At 44.7% G+C, this 20,889-nt stretch overlaps 1 protein-coding gene across 3 annotated transcripts in view; it reads right to left on the bottom strand.

Annotated features, from left to right (window-relative positions):
• Positions 1–8,177: 8,177 nt before the first annotated feature.
• NRN1L (neuritin 1 like) overlaps positions 8,178–20,889 on the bottom strand; it is a 254,923-nt gene continuing 242,211 nt past the window's right edge. For 2 of the 3 annotated variants that reach the window (XM_033942747.1, XM_033942748.1), the window contains exon 4: positions 8,178–10,049. In XM_033942747.1, coding sequence (XP_033798638.1) covers positions 9,773–10,049 — 277 coding nt within the window. In that variant the 3' untranslated portion in view covers positions 8,178–9,772. The remainder of the gene's footprint in view (positions 10,050–20,889) is intronic. The other variant, XM_033942749.1, reaches the window with a different exon arrangement.

Raw genomic sequence — 20,889 nt, 5'->3', positions numbered from 1 at the left:
AAGAGGTGGGCTATAGAGACCGGTGTGATTAAAAAAACACAGCAAGTTGTGTATGACAAAAGAGTGAAGGAGGAGGATGGGTTCAGCACACTACCCTATGGATACTAGAACGGTGGATGCCAGCTGGTCGCACCCTTTCTCTTGTATATTAGCAGGACCGTCCAATTCAGGCAAGAGCTTCTTTGTTAAAAAACTGTTAGAACACGCTGGCCGTGTATTGTCTGTCATGCCTGACAATATTGTTTGGTGTTATAGTTGTTGGCAGCCTTTGTATAAAGAAATGTTAAATAAATATCCTTTTATTACTTTTACGGACATTTTGCCTGATACTTTTAACGATGACCGAATGTTTCCAACCCATAAAGTAAACTTGGTTATTATAGATGATCTAATGGATTCTGCCTGTAAAAGCGGCGAAATAGAGAATGCCTTTACTAAGTACGTACATCACAGAAACCTGAGCATCATATATATAGTTCAGAATGTTTTCTGCCAGGGTAAAACAAGCCGGACTATAACTTTAAACACCAAATACATGGTTCTCTTTAAGAATCCTAGAGATAAGTTACAGGTAGCCATTCTAGCTAGGCAGATGTACCCTGGAAAATCACAATTCTTTTTAGAAGCCTTCGAGGATGCCACCAGAAAGCCGTATGGCTATCTCTGTGTGGACTTAAATACCACAATGCCTGAGGCTTACAGATTGAGAACGGATATTTTCCCGCCAGACTGGACAACGGTATATTGTGTAAAACCACAATCAACCCGTAAAAGGCTGTGAATACATAACCAGATCCCTTCATATACGCTGGGGCGTCTCTCAGGTAACATGTCTAGCCGTGTAAAGAGAAACCTGCCCCTTTTAAAACTTTTAGTCCAAGCCTCACCGCAGCACAGAAAAGCCATCCTGAATACAGCCTCTGAAGATTTGGTGGCTGCTATAGCTGAAATTGCTCTCAACACCCTAAAAGGTAACATCCCGCTTTCACAAAACCAGATAAAGGTTTTAAAAGGGAAGCGTCACGCCATAAAAAGACTGTGTGATAAAAGATTAACCCTTAAGAAAAAAAAGAAGCAGTTGGTGAAACAATCGGGCGGATTTATAGGGCCCTTGTTAAGTTTTGCTATACCGTTGATAACGGGTCTTCTGACAAACTGCTGATGCATCACGCTGAAAAAATGTACCTGGTCCCTAGTCAACAACTCGAGCGCTTGAGAAACCCCATAGACCGGGAAGAAAATATTAGAACCTCAACCATACTTAGGTTAGACGAGGAAATGAAAAACATACTGCAGAGCCCTGGTATGTCCGACCATGAAAAAGTTAAACGTTATTCAGAAGTGTTACAACGTTATCTCGTGTTGAACAGACAAAGGGATATGGAAAAAGAAAAGCTAAATGTGTATCTACAGGGATCGGTTGATGCTTCAACAACCCCCACTCCAGAAAATAGTATACCACCCGACTCTGTGGTTCAAGAAGTGTTAAACAGCATCAATACGTGCTATAGGAAAAATGCCGAAGTCCTGCTTAACAAACTGTCAAAAAACAAAAGTGTTGTATCCTGGGTGGGAGATGGTACATTTGTATACCAAGGAACACCTATCAGTGGTTCTAACCTGCTCGACCTCGTTCGCAGTGTTACGCAGACACATGCTCTTTCAGAGCAAAGAAGGCCCCTAGGCTGGGGAGAGTTCATGCAAACCTTAGTTCAATTAAATATGCCTTCCTTGGTTGTGGGTAACGCAGCCAACAGAGAGGTACTGTTACGCCTCAAGGACAGCCCAGCTATGAAGGTTCCTGAACTATATACAAAACCTGCCAAGACCAAAGAACTCCTTCCTCATAAAAGACGTAAATTATTACCCAGTTACCGGTGGCTGAGTGTATAAAAACATATCTTCAATAAAATAATGTTTTTTAAAAATGAAAATAAAAGACTGCAGACATTTTGATTTTAAGGTTTACTTTTTTTATTTAGAAACAGCATGACATTCATGGTAGGAAACACAGCCCTGGGGTGTATGAAACGGGTTTTTGAAAAGGTACACAAGACTTGTTTTTTATTTTTTACAAATTTCAGTACCATTTCATCATTTTGCATTAAATCTTCAGAATACATTTCTAAAATATTTTCAAAAGGTTGCCCTTTACAGCGATGATGTAAAAAAAACACACAGTGATAGCCACAGGCCTCAGACAGCGGGTGCTGTAACTGTCTATTATGATATAATACAGTGTTACAGTGTTTATTGAAAAAGTTCATAATGCTGTTAGGAAAGAATAAACTATCCGGTGGTTGTCCGTAAGAATCAAAAAATTCTCCTGTCCCGTCTCCGGTCACATAGAGGGCCAACCAGTGTTCACCTGGTAGGTTGTGTGGGTGGGTGTTCACGACAATTCCCACAGGTTTCCTTGGTATTTCTAATCCTGTTAACCAGTCACTGGGCAGTACATCTAAAAAAGATTCTGCAACACAGAAGTCCTTCTTTAAAACACGGAAGATCTGTACGGTGTTCATGTTCAAGAATGGTCAAAAAGAACATTCCTTTTATGATTAACCTCTATCACGTTGTCGAAAACCCCATACACTATCATGTTCACAGTGTGAGGTAAAGCTCTGGCAAAACGTATTTCAGCCTGTAGGTTACCGGTTTTGATCAACGAGTAGTGGTCAGCGCACTCCTGGTCCGGCGATAGGTCAAAGGCTAGCAGCATATAACCTTTGTAAAACTCCTGACGATCAACCAGGAGGGCATTGTCTTTCAGGTGTTTACCGGTCGCTTGAATAAGCTGCATATATTCTCTCACACAATTTCCATTTTCAAAGTCAGGTTGTAGAGGTTTTCCGGGTACTTGTTCACCATCTACATACAGAGCTTCAAAATTAATATCGTAATGTTTAAAATTGAAAGGGTTTTTAGCGTAATTACCACTGAAAGCGTCGTTATCCACAAAGCCCAACACGATGAGCTTTGGTAACTGCCCCAAAAAGAGATTTTCCTGATTAGTCACACGGGCGCCGGCCGGTATGCTAAACACCTTCAATCCCACACGGTCTATCGCATACTTGGCGTTAGCTTTCAGTAGAGCTTCAGCATGTCCCAAGCGCATTCCAGGGGCCACTTTAACTCTCTTTACAAAGAGGGCAGCGTTTAAGATAAGGAGTTTAAATAGAAAGAGTTTTTGTTACGTGACAGTTTTATTTTAAGATCTACGCCGTTGATGAGTAGCTTTTCTTGAAAAAATAGATCGCTGTGTAAATGTCCCAACAGTTCCACCTTGTGGCTAGATGCTGTAAAGTGTGCCCTTTCGGTAAAACCCGCATTACGTGCACCTATATCTCTAACGTCGTGATGTTCGGCTGTATCCTTATAAAACAGGCCGCTTGTGAACTGTGATTTGAGGGCTCCTTCACCGTAATTGAGGATCAGCTCTATGAGGGCTCTGTAGGGATAACAGTTATTGCTCTGACTAATCAGCTGGTCTCCCAGGGTAACATCCAATTGGCTAAAAATAGATGCAATCGGGTAGTTTACCAGGGCTACTTTGGCGGCTGCGTCAATGTCTGAACCGTCTTCTTTCACAATTTTACAGGTCAGATGCAGGACAGTGTTGTTTAAATCAATGTAGTCTTCACCGTGCCCCGCTATGTAGAAGTCCAAAGGTGCTGTTTCCGATAAAGCTGATAATGGTGGTATTTCCACATAGATGCTTTTTTCGATACTGGTTTGGGTTGGGGATAGCTCAAACAGATCTAGTTCTGATGTAACGCATTCTTCAGAGCTGTTGTGTACAAAAGCCATGTTTTTTTAGAATATATCACGTTTCGTAGAACGGGTCCTTCTCTTCTTGGATCCGCTGGATAGCTTCTGTGATTTGTTACCTTGAGGTTTCTTTCTTTTAAAAGGTTTTGGAGGTCCTTGCAGAATCTCTTGAGGGTGGGTCCTCTTTCTTTTAACAGCCCGTCTAACCACAGCCAGTCCCGACCCCGCCTGCTCTGCGGAATGGTTTATTTTATTTAGAACGGTTGTTGCGACATGGCCCATGACATCTTTAGCTATGTTTTTTGCGGCTCCTTTCACATGTGGTTTAATAATTTCAAAACCCCTTCTCAAAAGCGGTATTGCTTTTCTAAAGAGACTATGAAATACGCCACCTACACCGGCACCGTACATGACAGGGGCTCCGTGATATCCTGAAAGTCCATAACCGGCTTGTGCTGTGTAATAATTTTTGTATGCTTTGGGGTCTCCGTAATCTTTAGACACCAACATTTTAAAACACAACAGTCTTCCTGGGCCGCAGGTGAAGCTTAAGGATCACCTTCCCGTAACGAAATGAGACGTTCCTGTTCTGATCCGTCTTTATTTCAAATGTGATGGTATCGATGTGCTGCTTGTTCACAGGTACATAGTGCGGTTTATCGTACGTGAGGGTGATAAACTTATCCGCTGACCCTAGAGCTGGAACACAGCGCAACAGTTGTACAAAATGGTCACCTACTAACTGGTGCTCTACAATATCGGTGTACACGTAGAGGGTATTAAAGCCGGCCTCGATATTTGCTGGGAAATGAGAAAGCCTTGTATTAACGTTAGCCTTTACCCCCAAAATGGTTGCCAAATCACCCCTTGCAGAAATAACAGACTTATCCTCTGATTTTACATGAATTATTCGCGTATTGGGTTCATATATGATTCTCGGTGGTCTCTCAGACTCATAGGCGCTTCTAATGTCATGATTCATGGTTTCCAATAACCTCCCCATGGTCGCATAATATCCTCTCTGGATTGTAAATTGGCGTACATTTCCTTCTGCAGAGGTGACAACGTACTTTATGTCTTCCTTAATATTTTCCCAAGTATGTGGGTATTGTATTTCCACCAACCCCGCTTCCCACGGACCCTGTAAGTCCAAAGGCCTAGCTATTTGTATGGTGAAATTAGAGCTGGTATTATGGGGAAACATAGCTGCCGAAGCATTGCTAGGCAATGTGATATAAAAGCCACCGTCATTCATTTTGTTTTTTTTCTCTCTGTGCTGCTTCAAAAGACAAAATCAGATGTCTTGAATCTCTGAGGCCTTCACCCTACTGTTAAATTTATCAGGCCACCCCTTCCATTTCACGAGACATATTTTGTTCTTACCCCCTCCTTTTACCTTTAGAACCTTTTCGATATGGTATATTCTGTCCTCTAGAGGCTTGACTTTTAGTAATTCTTCAGGATAAAAAGAACCTTGTATAGCTTCGCTATCGTAATCCTGTATCTTGTATATTGTTCTCTGACCCCTGTTTAAAACATCTTTTATTATAAATATTTCATCCGTCCATGTTTGCTCGTAACCTTTCTGAAATTTTCCTTTAAGCCTTACATGGTCTCCTTTCATTAAGAGATCCTTGGTGGGATCGCGTTTGATGTTACTGCCGTAGACTGTTTTCCAAATCTGCAAAGAGTTTGAGGGTGTCACATCTACAGGCCTCGCCTGTATTGTTCTGTGAAAACTATAATTATAGCTGTGCACTATAGCCTGTAGGACGTCTTGATAAGTAAAGGTATTATGGGCTGTAAAATATCTCCACATTTTGGATTTTAAAGTCCTGTTAAATCTTTCCACTACAGCTGCTTTAACATCATTATGGGTCACAAAATGGCTAACACCTTTTTGTTTTAATAAATTCTTCAGAGACTTATAATTCTTTACCCTTGTCTGTTTGAAGTTTTTCAGGTGCACGCCCTAAATTAAATATTGTTTCAAAGGCTTTGGTAACTTCATGACCGGTTTTTGTTTTTAAAGAAACGACCCATGCATATTTTGACAGGATATCTATTACCGTTAAGATATATTTGTAACCATTGTTATAACGGGCAAAGGCTGACATGTCGACTAAGTCACTTTGACACTGTCTGTCAACTTCTGACACAATTGTTTTATTTCTTTTAAAATGGATTCTAGCCGGTCTGTGTAAATTGTATGCGTTTTGACCGGTGATCCAATCCACCACATCTTTTCTCCGGACTGTTATATCACTCTTTTAACCGCTTGAAGTAGAGGGTTAATGCCTCCATAGCTTCCTGCCACGTATGGATCATAATAAATTTGCTTCAATAAAGATTCTTTCATAGCTCTGCCTTTTTAACAGAGCCCTGTTAGGTGACAGCTGCTTTTGGGTTGTTTTTTTTTCAGATTGTTAAGACAACAGTAGGGGGGCCGGGACAAGTTCAGACATGTTTAAACACACCTCCACCTCTCTCCCCCTTGGCTTTATCAGGGGAGAGGGGCTGCAAGGGGCTTATCAGCTGTTACCATGACAATAGGGGAGCTGGCCCATTAACCAATAGCTCAGAATTCCTACTGAAAGTGTGTTAAAAGCAAATGCAACCTTTGATTGTTTCTGCCCCTGCTCTGTTTTAAAAGCAGGAAAGATTTTGTGAATGTTTTGTGATCTGCTCTATCCGTGAGCTCTTAAACCCTGTCTTTTAACTAAAAACTGTTAAAATAAAGACGCTTCTTTTCTGGCCACATCATTTCCGGGTGGGGGTTTTGACTATGTCTGTTTCCCCTATTTCCGCCTACGTGGTCAGAAAAGCGCATTTCCGTCGCTTCATTTACCCCATTTCTGCCTATGTCATCAGAAAAGCGCATTTCCGGTAGGGGCAGGCACTCCCATTTCCGGTGATGTCATCAGAAAGCGTATTTCCGGGGTCAAACACGCCCCCATTTCCGGTGATGTCATCAAAAAGTGCATTTCCGGGGCGGGACATGAGGGGGCAGGGCAATGGGAGGGGAGGCACTTGAGGGGCAGGGCCATGGGCGGGTCTACCACCATTCATTCCTATGGGAGGGGCAGGGCATAGGTGAAGAGTGGGGCAGGGCCATGGGCAGGGCTACCACCATTCATTTCTATGGGAGGGGTGGGGCATGGGCGGAGACTAAGGCGGGACAATGGCGGGGCTTAACCCGGAAGTGAACGCTGATTGGTCGATCCTTATCTCTGACAGCTGTCAATCATTTTGACATGAGGCGTACCCATTATACTACTGATGTTCCTTTAAAGAATATAACATATACATAGTAAATGATGGCAGAAGACCTGTATGGTCCATCCAGTCTGCTCAACAAGATGGCCAGAATTGTACCTGCCAATCTATGCAGGTTACACCCTGCTACGCAGTGGCATAGTAAGGGGGGGGGGCGCAACGGTCCACCCCAGGTGCTTGTCTTGGTGGGGATGTTGGCACCTGTCCTCTTCTCCTTCTCCAGTTGGGTGCCGCAGGGCTCGGTGCTTGGACCCGTGCTCTTCAACATCTTTATAAACGATCTAGACATTGGTACGGCGAGTGAGGTGATAAAATTTGCAGACGATACGAAGTTAATAAGAGTAGTAAAGACGCAGGGGGATTGCAAAGATCTGCAACGTGACATAATCATGCTCGAGGAATGGGCTTCAACATGGCAGATGAGGTTCAACGTGGATATGTGTAAAGTGATGCATGTAGGTAACAAAAATCTCATGCACGAATACAGGATGTCCAGGGCGGTATTTAGAGAGACCTCCCAGGAAAGAGACTTAGGAATTATGATTGACAAGTCGATGAAGCCGTCCACACAATGTGCAGTGGCGGCAGAGAAAAGGGTGAACAAAATGCTAGGAATAATAAAGAAGGGGATCACAAACAGATCGGAGATTATCATGCCGCCGTACCGGGCCATGGTGCACCCTTCACCTGGAGTACTGCATCCAGCACTGGTCGCCGTACATGAAGAAGGACACGGTACTACTCGAAAGGGTCCAGAGAAGAGTGACTAAGATAGTTAAGGGGCTGGAGGAGTTGCCGTACAGTGAAAGATTAGAGAAACTGGGCTTTTTCTCCCTCAAACAGAGGAGATTGAGAGGGGACATGATCGAAACATTCAAGGTACTGAAGGGAATAGACTTAGTAGATAAGGACAGGTTGTTCACCCTCTCCAAGGTAGGGAGAACAAGAGGGCACTCTCTAAAATTGAAAGGGGATAGATTTTGTACAAACGTAAGGAAGTTCTTCTTCACCCAGAGTGGTAGAAAACTGGAACGCTCTTCCGGAGTTTATCATAGGGGAAAACACCCCCAGGGATTCAAGACAAAGTTAGACAAATTTCTACTGAACCAGAATGTACACAGATAGGGCTAGTGTCAATTAGGGCGCTGGTCTTTGACCAGAGGGTTGCCGTGTGAGCAGACTGCTGGGCACGATGGACCACTGGTCTGACCCAGCAGCAGCAATTCTTATGTTCCCTCCTCTCCCCTGCTGCGCATATGCCTTCATTTCCTCTCCCCGCCATACCTCTAGCTCTTTGCCGGTGCGAGCAGCAACTCCAACCTGCTGATCATGCTAGTGTCAACTCTTTCGCTGTCACTTCCAGGTCCCATGCCTAGAAAGTGACCAAGCAAGTTAGAGGTATGGGGAAGGGGTGCACACACATATGGCATGGAGGGGATGGAGAGGGGGACGCCACCACCCTGGGTGCCTCTCACCCTCACTATGCCACTGATGCTATTTAAAATGCAAAGGTTATTCAATTTTACTTTAATTTCTCTTTCCATATAAAGCTCATCTGTGTTTATCCCATAAGTTATTGGATGTTGCCATTGTTTTTGTGCTTACCAACTCCACTGAGAAGATATTCCAGGCATCAACCACTCTCTCTGTAAAAAAGAATTCCCTGATGTTACACTTATGTCTACTACTTTGCAACTGCAATTCTCATCCTCTAGTTCTACTGCTTCTTCATCTCTGAAAAAAATTTGTTTGCAGATGGGGAAGCAGTTGAAATAGAAAGCATGAATTGAAGTTGTAGGCTGATAAAGTATTTCCTGATGTTATTTCTCAATCTTTCACAGAGAGCATTGGATGCCTGGAATACCTTCTCGGTGGAAGTGGTGAGGATAAAACAATAATGGAACACAAGAATGCATGGTTCCTATCAGGTACCCTGTTACAGAATTGTTCTCCACTTATTTTAATAGCTCAGCTGATAACACTGGAAGTTTGTATACATACACAACTGTAGCCCACAAGACTGCCAACAGGTCTGGTTTTCAGGGTAACCAAGCTATGTAAATTCACCTGGCTCTCAGCCCCAATATACGGATGATCAATATCCACTGCAGGTATCCTAAATATCAGAACTATCCTGTCACCCTCAAGGAAAGGACTTGAGCAGACCTGGTGCTTAGAGTTAACTGGCTCTGGTCATTGAAAGTAGATTAAGCCTGTCCTGGTTTTACCTTTTTGCATGGGTGAGCTTTATAGTCACAGCTTTTATTTTGTGAAATTATAACTAGAAGTCCATGCATGCAATGGAACTAGATCAACCTATCCTTGAAAAGAGGAGGCCAGTTAGTGGCCTGTGCAGATACTTCTGAAGCTGCCAAGCACTGGTGGGTTGTCAATTTCTACAGAATGAAGACAGAGAAAGAATACAGTGCTTCAATGCAGTGGGATACTGAGAAGCATAACCTGATAGTTGCTATCCAAACAAGAGAGACTTTTCTCTCATAAGACAGTCTCAAAATCTGGCTCCCAGAAATCTCCTGAAATGATGTACTGTAAAACTAATTCCAGGGAAAGAGAATGAGGGTGGGACAGAAATTGCCATGCCAAAATCTTGCTTTTTTTTCTCCAGAACAATTTGTTTCAGCAGATGAAGGTCACTTTCCCACCATACAGCTATATGCAGTCAGCAGCAGAAAGGAGTTTGAACAGCTAGCAGGATGTTGCTTATTTCTTAGATAAAGAACGGTAGTAGGAGCACCATAGAGAGGACTAGCCAGCCATAGTGCAGAAGATGGGCCGAGCCCCTCAGGGTCTCCTTGTTAGTCTCACTGGTATCTGAGCCTTTCCCACTGTTGGACATTCGCGTTCTACTACTGCACAGATCATGCAGATTCCCTCGGAACTGGATCTTCTTGGACTCCTGACGCAGTGATTCCCAGATGGCCGCAGCTTCCTCTGGACAGTTTGCCAGCATAGCATTTGCACAGCTGTGAAAGTCATCCCAAGAGCTACAAAGAGGAAAAACAGGTGACAAAATGGAAGGTGTTTCAGTTAGAAGTGTGTAAAAGTTCCATGTCTTATGGGAAAGACTAAGCCACTTGGAATCTGTGGATCAGTGGCCCCCTCCTTTCTTAGAAAACTAGAACAGAAAGCCCATTAACACATAGATATAATTACACAAAACCTCAGCTTTATACAGGATTCCATAAATGAAACCAAAGGACAGCTGCTGAACAGAAGAAACATACTCTGCCTTTCTCACATCCCAACAATAGTCAATCAGGACTAAATTGTATAAATGATATTAAATGTGTGCTACTTCTGTTCAGTAACTGTTCTTTGGTTTCAGTTCTGGAATCCTGGTATTTATTTCAGTTTGAAGACAATCTGGATATTAAGTTCTGCTATTGTAAGATCTTATGACCCTTTATGCAGCTTTGGTCAGGTCAGGTGCATGTTCTCAATAAAGATGTGATTAATATTTTTCTTGTTGGGACGTTGTACAAGGGTTCTTCAAAAGGTTTCTGTACTTTCATATTTTCACGGGAAATGGTTGGGGGTGGGAGAAGTGGTTCGTGTCATAGAATGTCAGGGGAAAATGTATCTCAAAACAGGGTGATTATGTGGAAAAGTGACGTAATTTGTTTTTAAGATATTTAAAAAATAGTGTATAAAAAAAATAAAAGTGCAGAAACTTTTTTAAAGATCCCTCATAACAAAGTGCCGCTTTAACCCACCACACATATAAAAGCAAAATAGTACAGGAATTGCTCTAGATTAAAAGACAAATAGATTTAAACTCTACCCTTTCTAGTACTTCTATTGCTGGGTCACAAATGCCATGATGCACTAGGATATAAATTCAAAGCCAGGATTGTGCACATCTCCTTTCAATGTGCACTCCTTCCCCTCTTAGTAAAAACATTAGAAATCACAAAATTGCAAGGGGACAAAGGTATTTGAAATTCAACCACCCAGTAACTCTGTTCACAATAACTGGTTTAAAACATTTAAGATATAAGGAAAGCAAATGAAGATACGAAGTATCTCTAAATCTCCTAGTATCCAAATCAAGAGCTTTAACAAAAAACTTGCATTATTCCCAGATATTCAATGCCAAGTCATATCTGGGTTTTGGCACTGAATATCTGTTTTAAAGTCGATATTCAGCACTTAATGGCCATGTATTACTACTCAAAGACAGGACTGATTTTTTTCTGTGGTCTCATTTATGTGGTTAGCCTGACTGATTAAGGGCTGAATATCGGCACTTAACCAGCCAAGTGCCGACTCCACCTCAGAACTCTCCTAAAATAGCTGGTTTTGTGTTAGGCACTAACTAGTCATTTTCAGGAGTAACTAGTTAAGTGCCACTGAAAATTAGCGGATAGCCCCAACCAAGTGATTTAGCTGGTCTGCAGTCATTACTGGCCAGTTAAATCATTTTGAATATCAACTATTATATTAGAGAATGACACGGGGACAAATTTGTCCCCATCCCCGCAGGATCTCAATTTTCCCATCCCGTCCCTGCGAGTTTTGTCCCTGTCCCTGTCCCATTCCTGTAAGCTCCGCCTTAATAATAATAACAGTTTATATACCGCAGGACTGTGAAGTTCTATGTGATTTATAATGATTAAAAGATGTTACAGATTGAGAAGAATTAACAAAATTAAGGGTTAGTTATTAACAGTTCTGGGGATCAGTTGTTGTGGACTAAGATTGTATAGGTCAGTTACCTAAATACTTCAAGAACAGATATGTTTTTAGATGTTTCCTAAATACCCCGTAAGTAGTATGCATAAGTAGTTGTTCCAGATCTTTACCCCATAATGCTGCTTGATGTGCACAAGCCTCAAACACTTATGATTATAAGTGTTTGAAACTTGTGCAGATGAGGATGGAGCTTGCAGGAATGCGGTAGGGACAGGAAAAGACCTTGCCGGGACGGGAAAATGAGTTCCTACGGGGACAGGGAAAAATTTGTCCCCGTGTCATTCTCTACCACTAATGTAGTGGAACACTTTCTCTTTTTCTCTATTGTGTGTGTTAAATTGATTCTTTTTGAATCCCTCCTTGAATTTACTCAGAAAATTAGCGGATAGCCCCAACCAAGCGATTTAGCTGGTCTGCGGTCATTACTGGCCAGTTAAATCATTTTGAATATCAACTATTATATTAGAGAATGACACAGGGACAAATTTAACTCAATTTAACTCAATTTTCCCTGCAAGGTTTATTCCTGTCCCATTCATGTAAGCTCTGCTTTACTGCACAAGCCTCGAACATTTATGATTTTAAAGTGTTTGAAGCTTGTGCAGATGAGGACGGAGCTTGCAGGAATGCAGCAGGGACAGGAAAAGACCTTGCCGGGGTGGGAAAATGAGTTCCCGCAGGGACGGGGAAAAATTTGTCCCCGTGTCATTCTCTATTTCAGTGTATCGCAAACTGTGTGCCTTCTTAGATTTCAGGTGTGCCGCAACACACAGGAGTGGAGGAGAGTCGTCCACGCCAGCTGACTGCCTACAGGATGTGCTTCTCACGGCGAAGGGCATGTCCTGTAGGAAGTCAGCCGGCGCAGATGACTCTCCTCCTGGCTGGCGTCTCTCCTATTCTCCCCACACCTCCCGGATCCCTCCACCGATGCGAATCGCGGCCAGATGAGCCTCTGCGCATGCACAGACATCGACGCAATGACATCACGTTCGTGCACGTCTGAGTGCCTTTTGGCTGGAGCACTGGATTTAGTGTGCTGCCAGCCAGAAAGTTTGTGAGACACTGCTCTATATTATATGTCTTTCTGCTGTTTCCATTATATATTTGAAATAAAAGTTCTCAGCATTTTGTAAGCATTATTGAGTAGCGATATTACTTTGCCTAATGTGTAGGGAATTTTTACTCAATTTTTTTTAAAAATATGTTTATTGGAAGTGAAAAGGGTCACAACCAGTCAGAATACAAACTCAGATAATGAAAATACAAAAGCAGCCAAATTTAGGAAATATACAACAATATCAACATGTCCCACAAAAAGATCCTCCCGTGCAAGAATCCCAAAAGTACAGTAAGACAAAAGGGAAAAACAAGGCTCTGCACCAAGTGCGAACGGGAAAGGTAAAGAAGCAGGAACAATAGGTAGAGTGCCCTTCCACCATTTTTTTTTGTAGATACTCCAAGACATCCATACACTCTGCACATCACCAAACACACATACACTCTCAAACACACCAAACTCCACAACTCACACACCCTCATGGAACCCAATCCCTCCCCCAACCCCTGGGTACCAAAGAACTACCAGGCTCCGCAGAGAACTAGTATCAAGCAGAGAACGGGGAAGGGAACAGTTCCCTCACCCGTTCAAGGAGGCACTAGGTCCTGCAACTGCTCCCACAGGGTGACATAAAGCTGCTTAGCCAGTTGCGGAGACCTGGTGTAGGACCAAATTTCAGAATGAGCTAGCTCCCAAAGTCTACTCTTCCACTGCGACACCGGTAGCACCTCCTCTGACATCCAGTAAGTCAGAATCTTTTTTTTTTTTTTAGATTTCCATTTTTTTAATGACAATAAAATCATAATGAAAATAAACAGTTTCCAAGATATAACCAATATCAACCTGGGTGTCATCCAATTGTGGCACTCCGAGTTCCAATCCAAAGGCCTCCCTCCGTACAAAGTTTTGTAATAATGAACAAACTGGTCCGCGATCTGCTCCTCCCCCTCATACCGCATCCCATGTGTATCTCTGATAGCTGTAATAATTTGGCATTTTTTAAAGGGGCGGACCAAATTGGCTAACAACTTCCCTGTCTTGCTCCCCCATCGATAGAGTTAATAGCATTGGTAATAAAGGGACTGTTCCATGCGCTTCTTGAGCAATGTATCTATTTTCCCTTGTATTCCAGACGATCTGAGTCAGACAAAGTGGAAATATGCGCTCTTCGGAATGCATTCAATTTTCCAGTCAGCTGTAGAAGCTCCCTGTCCCGTTCCCGGCACTTAGCAGCCATATAAGCAATGATATGGCCCTGTAAGACTGCTTTGGGAGCATACCAAAAGGACACAGGGCCCACCTCAGGGGTGGCATTCATAACCTGATAGTCTAGCCATCGGGCCCGTAAGAAAGTCCAGAATACAAGTGTGGAGACAATTTCCACGAAGGGGTCCTGTGGATGGATGTCAGAGTCAACGTAAGCTCCACAATCACATGATCAGAAACAGTGGCCTCAGAAATCTCCGACCTGCGAGCCCTAGAAAACAAGCGCCTATCAAGATGGAGATAGTCCAGCCACGCATACACCTTGTGAATGTAGGAGTAAATTAAGGTAAAGTCCGCGTCATAGAGATGCAGCACCTGCCACACATCCACCAGCTCTAAATGTTGTGTAAGGAAGCCTATCCCCCGGTCGTCATGATCCCTCATTCTGGGTTTACAATCCACTCCTGTATCCGCCGTGATATTGAGATCTCCCCCCAGGATCAGTTGATAGTCAGGATAACCCAACACTAACGATAGGATAGAGGAAAAAATTTATGACAGTAGATATTTGGGGCATATAGGTTACAAAGGAGCAATTTCAGTCCCCAAAAGCTACCCCAGGACTATGATAAACCGCCCCTCCCTGTCCTGAATTTGTTTATGCAGGGTAAAGGATAACCTGTTATGCAGCAGGATTGCCACACCTCTCTGTCTCCCATTGAAAGTGGAAGAGTAGACTTCCCCAACCCAATTCCACTTCAATTTGGCATGCTCCAGCTGTGTGAGATGCGTCTCCTGTAAAAAAGCAACATCCGCACCCAGCCTCCACAAACTGGCCAGGATCTTAATGGGTGATTTAACACCGGCCACATTAAAAGTGAGCAGCTTCAAGTCAGCCATACTGCCAGTAGGGAGGGCGAAAATACCAAGGTACAGGAGAGAGCAAAACCACCTCCATCCTCTGAGTCAGCGGTGCTTCAGCCATGATCATCAGACAGCCAAAGCCTCGAACAAAAAATGCTATGGTTATGCAGCATGAGCAGAGCCTCCCAGCTGGGCTCCTCAGCTGCCAGTACCCGGAAGCACATCCACAGATGCAATAGTACCTTTATCCACCCCTTCCCTCCTGCCTCCCCCACACGCAGCAGCCAGACCCTACCCCAAACATACCACACCAGCCACAGACCCTCCCCCCTCCTCCCCAGAAACATGCTCACTCCCCCTAGCACACCTACTCATATGCAAGCCCCCCAGCCTACCCGGAGGAAACCTCCCCCCCACCCAAGAAACCCCAAATCTACATCCCCTCAGGACTAGAACAGCAACAAGAGAATGCGATCAAGGCAGAACATAAGAACACGAGCAAGACAGACTGGCCGGTCCCGGCATACAGCAGAGTGAAACTGAGCCCAAACTGACTCCCTGAGGCTCTACCGGGTCCAGCTACTCCAAGGCGCTGGCAGAGGTTAACCAGGTCACAGATGATCGGGCCAGGGGTCGCCACCAGAAGCCCCATGTCAGGAAGATGTACACTGTCTCTCAGGTGATTGCTACACCAGCCCACCTGAAAAGGCATCAGGCCCGAAGAGATCCCCCCAAGTAACAATGATTAGGAAAGTCCATCAAGGGCTCCATGACCATATAGCAGGTCCCCGGGATTGCCATTAAGCTGCACCATGCCCGATCAGTAGACCCCACTAGTCCAGCAGAGCATGGATGTTGAAAGCAGGTGAGGAAGTACTGCTGAAATAACTCGGGTTACCGTCGCCATGGCCCAGTGAGCTGTAGGGCCAACCTGCTGACATCCCGGGGTCTCGCCGAGTACTGCACCCTCCGAACGGTAGTAGTAGCAGGTCGGTACACTCCATACAGGCACTAGGCACCTTGAACAGGCCTTCAGGCCCTGCACAATGCAGAACCCTGCAGTTAGGCACCCAAACAGCCCGCTGATATAGAACAGGCAGGCCCACAAGTCCAGCTGATCAAAAGTAGGAATCAGATGGGCAGCCACAAAAGCTCGGGCCTCTTCAGCCGTGGCAAGGTTAACAGTCTTACTGGCGTGCCACACTCTCAGCTTGGCTGGAAAGACCAAGGCGAATTGAATGCCCTTATTATGCAGGTCTGTGCAGAACGTGGACATGAGCTGGGCTGCTACTCAAACAGAGTAATCATTGAAGACCAGCACTTTGGATCCTTCATACTTCAGGACCCCTGCCTTCCAGAATGCCTTGAGGAGAAGCTCCTTATCTCATCAGTTGGTATAGCGGGCTATGGCCATGCGCGCTCGCCCCTCACCTGTCAGCCATGCTCCTATGCGGTGGGCCCGCTCACATTCAAAGCGTGCCGTGCCATCCACCTGGCCCCATTTCTCCGGCAGCCACTTACTAAAAATTTTGTACAGGTCCATCACCGTTTCAGGCAGTCCCACTAGGCAAAGGTTATTGCGCCTGCTCCGATTCTCGTACTCCTCCAGTTTATCAGCAAGCTCAGCAGACTGCTTCCTCAGCTCTGCGATCTGCGCCGCCAGGCCCATGCATGTGTCCTCCTGGTCAGACACCCGCTGCTCAACCTCTGTTAACCACTGGCTATGAGAGTCGAATTTTTCGTGCATCTCATCAACCGCGGACTTAATTTTATTAATCCGGTCCGCTAGGGCTGCCAACACAGATTTGGTGATATCAGTGATCCAGTCGCAAACAGGAATCATGAGCGTAGCCTGTTCTGCCACCATCTTTGGAAGAGAGGAAGGGTGCTTGTCTTTAGGGCCTCTCGCTGACTTTATAGGCATGCCCGATGTTACCACCCAGAACCACAGCTCCCAGTGAAAGCAGAGACTCTCCCCCAACACTTGAGCTCATGGTAGGGAAGAAGATTAGGAAGAGGATAAGCACTGTAAAAACGCTAGAGCAAGCTTGGTCCCTTTTAAGGGCACGGTCACCGAGGCGTAAAATCTATATATACCGCGTATCAACAAGGGATCAAATAGGAAAAAGAACAAAGAACCGGCATGGCTCACTGTAGAGATGAAGGAAGCGATCAGAGACAAGAAATTTTCGTTTAAGGAATGGAAAAGGTCAAAAATGGACAAAAACTGGAACAAGCACAAACAACATCAACGCAGGTGCCATAAGGCGGTAAAAGGGGCTAAAAGAGACTACGAGGAAAAAATAGCCAAGGAGACGAAGAACTTCAAGCCGTTCTTTCGATATATTAAGGGGAAACGACTCGCGAAGGAAGGGACCGTTGGATGATCATGGAATAAAGGGAGCGCTAAAGGAGGACAAAGCAATCGCTGACAAATGAACACATTTTTTGCGTCTGTATTTACCGAAGATCTACACAGCATACCGGAACCCATCAGGCTATATGCTGGAAATGAAGACGGAAAGCTGACAGGATTGATGGTCAGTCTAGAGGAGGTGTGTAGGCAGATTGATAGGCTTAAGAGCGATAAATCCCCGGGACCGGATGACATCCGAAAGGGACCATAGCTGAACTGCTTCAACTAATAGCCAAATCTGTTGATCAAATTGGGAAAGATTCCGGAAGACTGGAAGGTGGCGAATGTTACGCCGATTTCAAGAAAGTTTCGAATGGAGATCTGGGAAACTACAGACTGGTGAGTCTGACCTCGATAGTGGGAAAGATGGTAGAGTCGCTGATAAAGGACCGCATCATTGATTACCTTGACAGACACGGTCTGATGAGGACCAGTCAGCACGGTTTTAGCAAAGGCAGATCGTGTTTGACGAACTTGCTGCACTTCTTTGAGGGAGTAAACAGACAGTTAGACAAGGGCGACCCAGTCAACATTGTATATCTGGATTTTCAGAAGGCATTTGACAAGGTTCTGCATGAACGAGTACTTCGGAAAATTGCGAGCTACGGAATTGAGGGTGAAATACTCACGTGGATTAAAAACTGGCTGGAGCATAGGAAACAGAGAGTGGGGGTAAATGGATAATACTTGGACTGGAAGAGCGTCACCAGTGGGATGTCGCAGGGCTCGGTGCTTGGAACCGTGCTCTGCAATATCTTTATAAACTATCTGGACATTAGTACGACGAGTGAGGTAATTAAATTTGTGGACAATACAAAGTTATTCAGAGTAGTGAAGACATGGGAGAATTGTGAAGATCTGCAACGTGACATAATCATGCTCAAGAAATGGGCATCAACATGGCAGATGAGGTTCAATGTGGATAAGTGTAAAGTGATGCATGTAGGTAACAAAAATCTCATTCATGAATACATGATGTCCATGGCGGTACTTGGTGAGACCTCCCAGGAAAGAGACTTGGGAGTTATGATCGACAAGTAGATGAAGCCGTCCACGCAATGTGTGGCAGTGGCAAAAAGGGCGAACAGAATGCTAGGAATGATAAAGAATGGGATCACGAACAGATCGGAGAAGAACTTCTATGGTGAGAAAATCTCTAGATCCAACAACCAAAGTAGTACACTGTTTAACATCTGGCGCACCTTAACTTCTAAAAACAATTCCACCATTCCCCCCTCCTCCCCATTAGCAGATGACCTAACAAAATTCTTCAACGAAAAGATCACTACCATAAGGAGCTCCTTCCCTCCAACAGTCTCTTACAATTCTCTGGCCCCCAACGACTCTAACCCTATCCCAGCAGACAGATCCTGGTCTGCCTTTAAACTCGTATCCGAACCACAGATCTCTAAACTCTGTCTCAAACTGAAATCCTTCAAAGGTGCCCTGAATCCATTCCCTTCCTACCTATATGAGAATATTCCTGCACAGGCCATCTCATCCCTCACCAGACATATAAACTCTGCTTTACTATCGGGCCTATTCTCCGCAGAAATGGGACATATTGCCTTGTGCCCATTACTGAAAAAAAATGATCTTGACCCTTCCTTACCATCTAACTACCGTCTCATAGCAAATATCCCTCTCCTGACTAAAATGCTAGAGGCCATCATATCTACCTAGCTATCATCTTACCTAGAGAGATTCTCCATTCTCTTACCTTACCAATATGGCTTAAGACCCAATTTCAGCACCGAATCCCTACTAGTCTCCTTAATTTCAAAGGTGCAACAATTACATTCTCGTAATAAGTTTGCAGAGCTATTACAATTCGATCTCTCTGCAGCTTTTGATGTCGTCCATCACGATATTCTAATCTATCAACTTTCCAAGATAGGCATTGACTTCAGTTTTAGAGTGGTTCTCGAACTTAAGCTCTCGCTCCTACACTGTCAACACAAATGGCACCTCGTCCACTCCTTGGAAACTGACTTGCGGAATCCCGCAGGGATCACCCCTATCCCCTATTCTCTTCAACATCTATATTAGAGAATGACACGGTGGTTGTTACCCACGGCTAGCCGCAAGTAGCCGTGGGTAACCCGCCGAAACGGGGAAAGAAAAATAGTAGTCGTTGCGGGGATGGGTACAAGGCCATTCTCCGCCCCGTGGAGCAGTGAATGGTCTTGTCTCCGCAGTGAGGCATCAAGGATCGCGCGGTCCAGCAGCCCCCCACCCACCCGATCGCAGCGTTTAGCCAGCTCCCTCCCTCTCACCTTATATGCTGTTTGCTGGCTTTCTCTTTCCCGAGCCGCACACGTGGCTGCCGCGAGTTGATCAATCTTATCCTCTGACGCAACCGGAAACAGGAAGTTGCAGGAGAGGAGAAGATTGATCAACTCGCGCAGCCACGCATGCGCGGCTTTTTGAACGCATGCGGCTCGGGAAAAAGAAAGCCGGCAAACAGCATATAAGGTGAGGTGGAGGGAGGGAGCTGGCTAAACGCTGCGATTGGGTGGGTGGGGGCTGCTGGACCCGCTCACACTAGGAAGGAGGGAGTGAAAGGGAAAAAGATTCTGGGCCAAGGGGATGAAGAGGGAAAGAAAGAAACCCACAGCAGGAAAGAAAGGGGAGGACAGGCAGATGCTGGAAGCAGGGGGGGGAAGAAAGAGGGAGAGAAGCTAGATGGGGTTGAAAAGAAGAGACACTGGTATGAAAGAGGAAGATAGGGGAAATCTGGACACAGGAAGGTAACAGAAAGAGGGGAAATTATGTGCATGGGGCATAGGGGCAGAGACATAAAGGGAACATGCCATGGGGATGGTATATGGACACGGGGGGGGGGCAATGCCAGATACATAGGGGAGATATTAGAAATGGGGAAAATAGGAACACAGAAGCGAGATGGTTTGTGGGGATGGGCCAGGGACCGAGCTCGCAGGCTCCAGCGGCTTGCACAAATTACATTGTAATGTGCCACGAAAATAAGAGGGAGGGAGGTAGATAGATAAGCCATGCGAGAGGAGCTGAAGGGTGGTAGAAAGGAACAGATGGTGAAGGAGAGAGGGAAGGGTGGTTGTAGAAAGGAATAGAACAGACATTGAAAGAGGGTAGAGAGGAACAGACTCTGAAGGGAAATGTGGAAGACAGAGTGGGGAGAAGATGCTGGAAAGGAAGAAGACAGATGCCAGACTATGGGGGAGTGGAGGGAAGAAGATGGGTGCTAGACCAATTTAGGAGGGGGTGAAGGGAGAGGCACAGTAACAGCAAATGGAAGACGCAGAGAGAAGACACACAGTGGATGGAAGGAATTGAATGAGAAGATGTGGAAAGCAGAAACCAGACAACAAAGGTAGAAAAAAAAATTATATTTATTTATTTATTTTTTGCTTTAGGATAAAGTAGTATATTAGTTGTGTTGATAAAAATTTATAAACAAAGCCCTGCCAGCTGAATATCTCTTTCTCTAGTTCAGCAGCCAGAACTTTGATTTATAAGAAAGGAATAAGCTAAATATTGCAGTACTAAGGCTTATATGGATGCTGCGGGGATGGTGACGGGGCGGTGAACGGGATGGCGGTGAAGGGAA

This window comes from Geotrypetes seraphini, chromosome 4, assembly GCF_902459505.1.
Source record: "Geotrypetes seraphini chromosome 4, aGeoSer1.1, whole genome shotgun sequence".
Lineage (NCBI taxonomy): Eukaryota > Metazoa > Chordata > Amphibia > Gymnophiona > Dermophiidae > Geotrypetes > Geotrypetes seraphini.
This window is presented reverse-complemented; position numbering and strand designations above follow the sequence as displayed.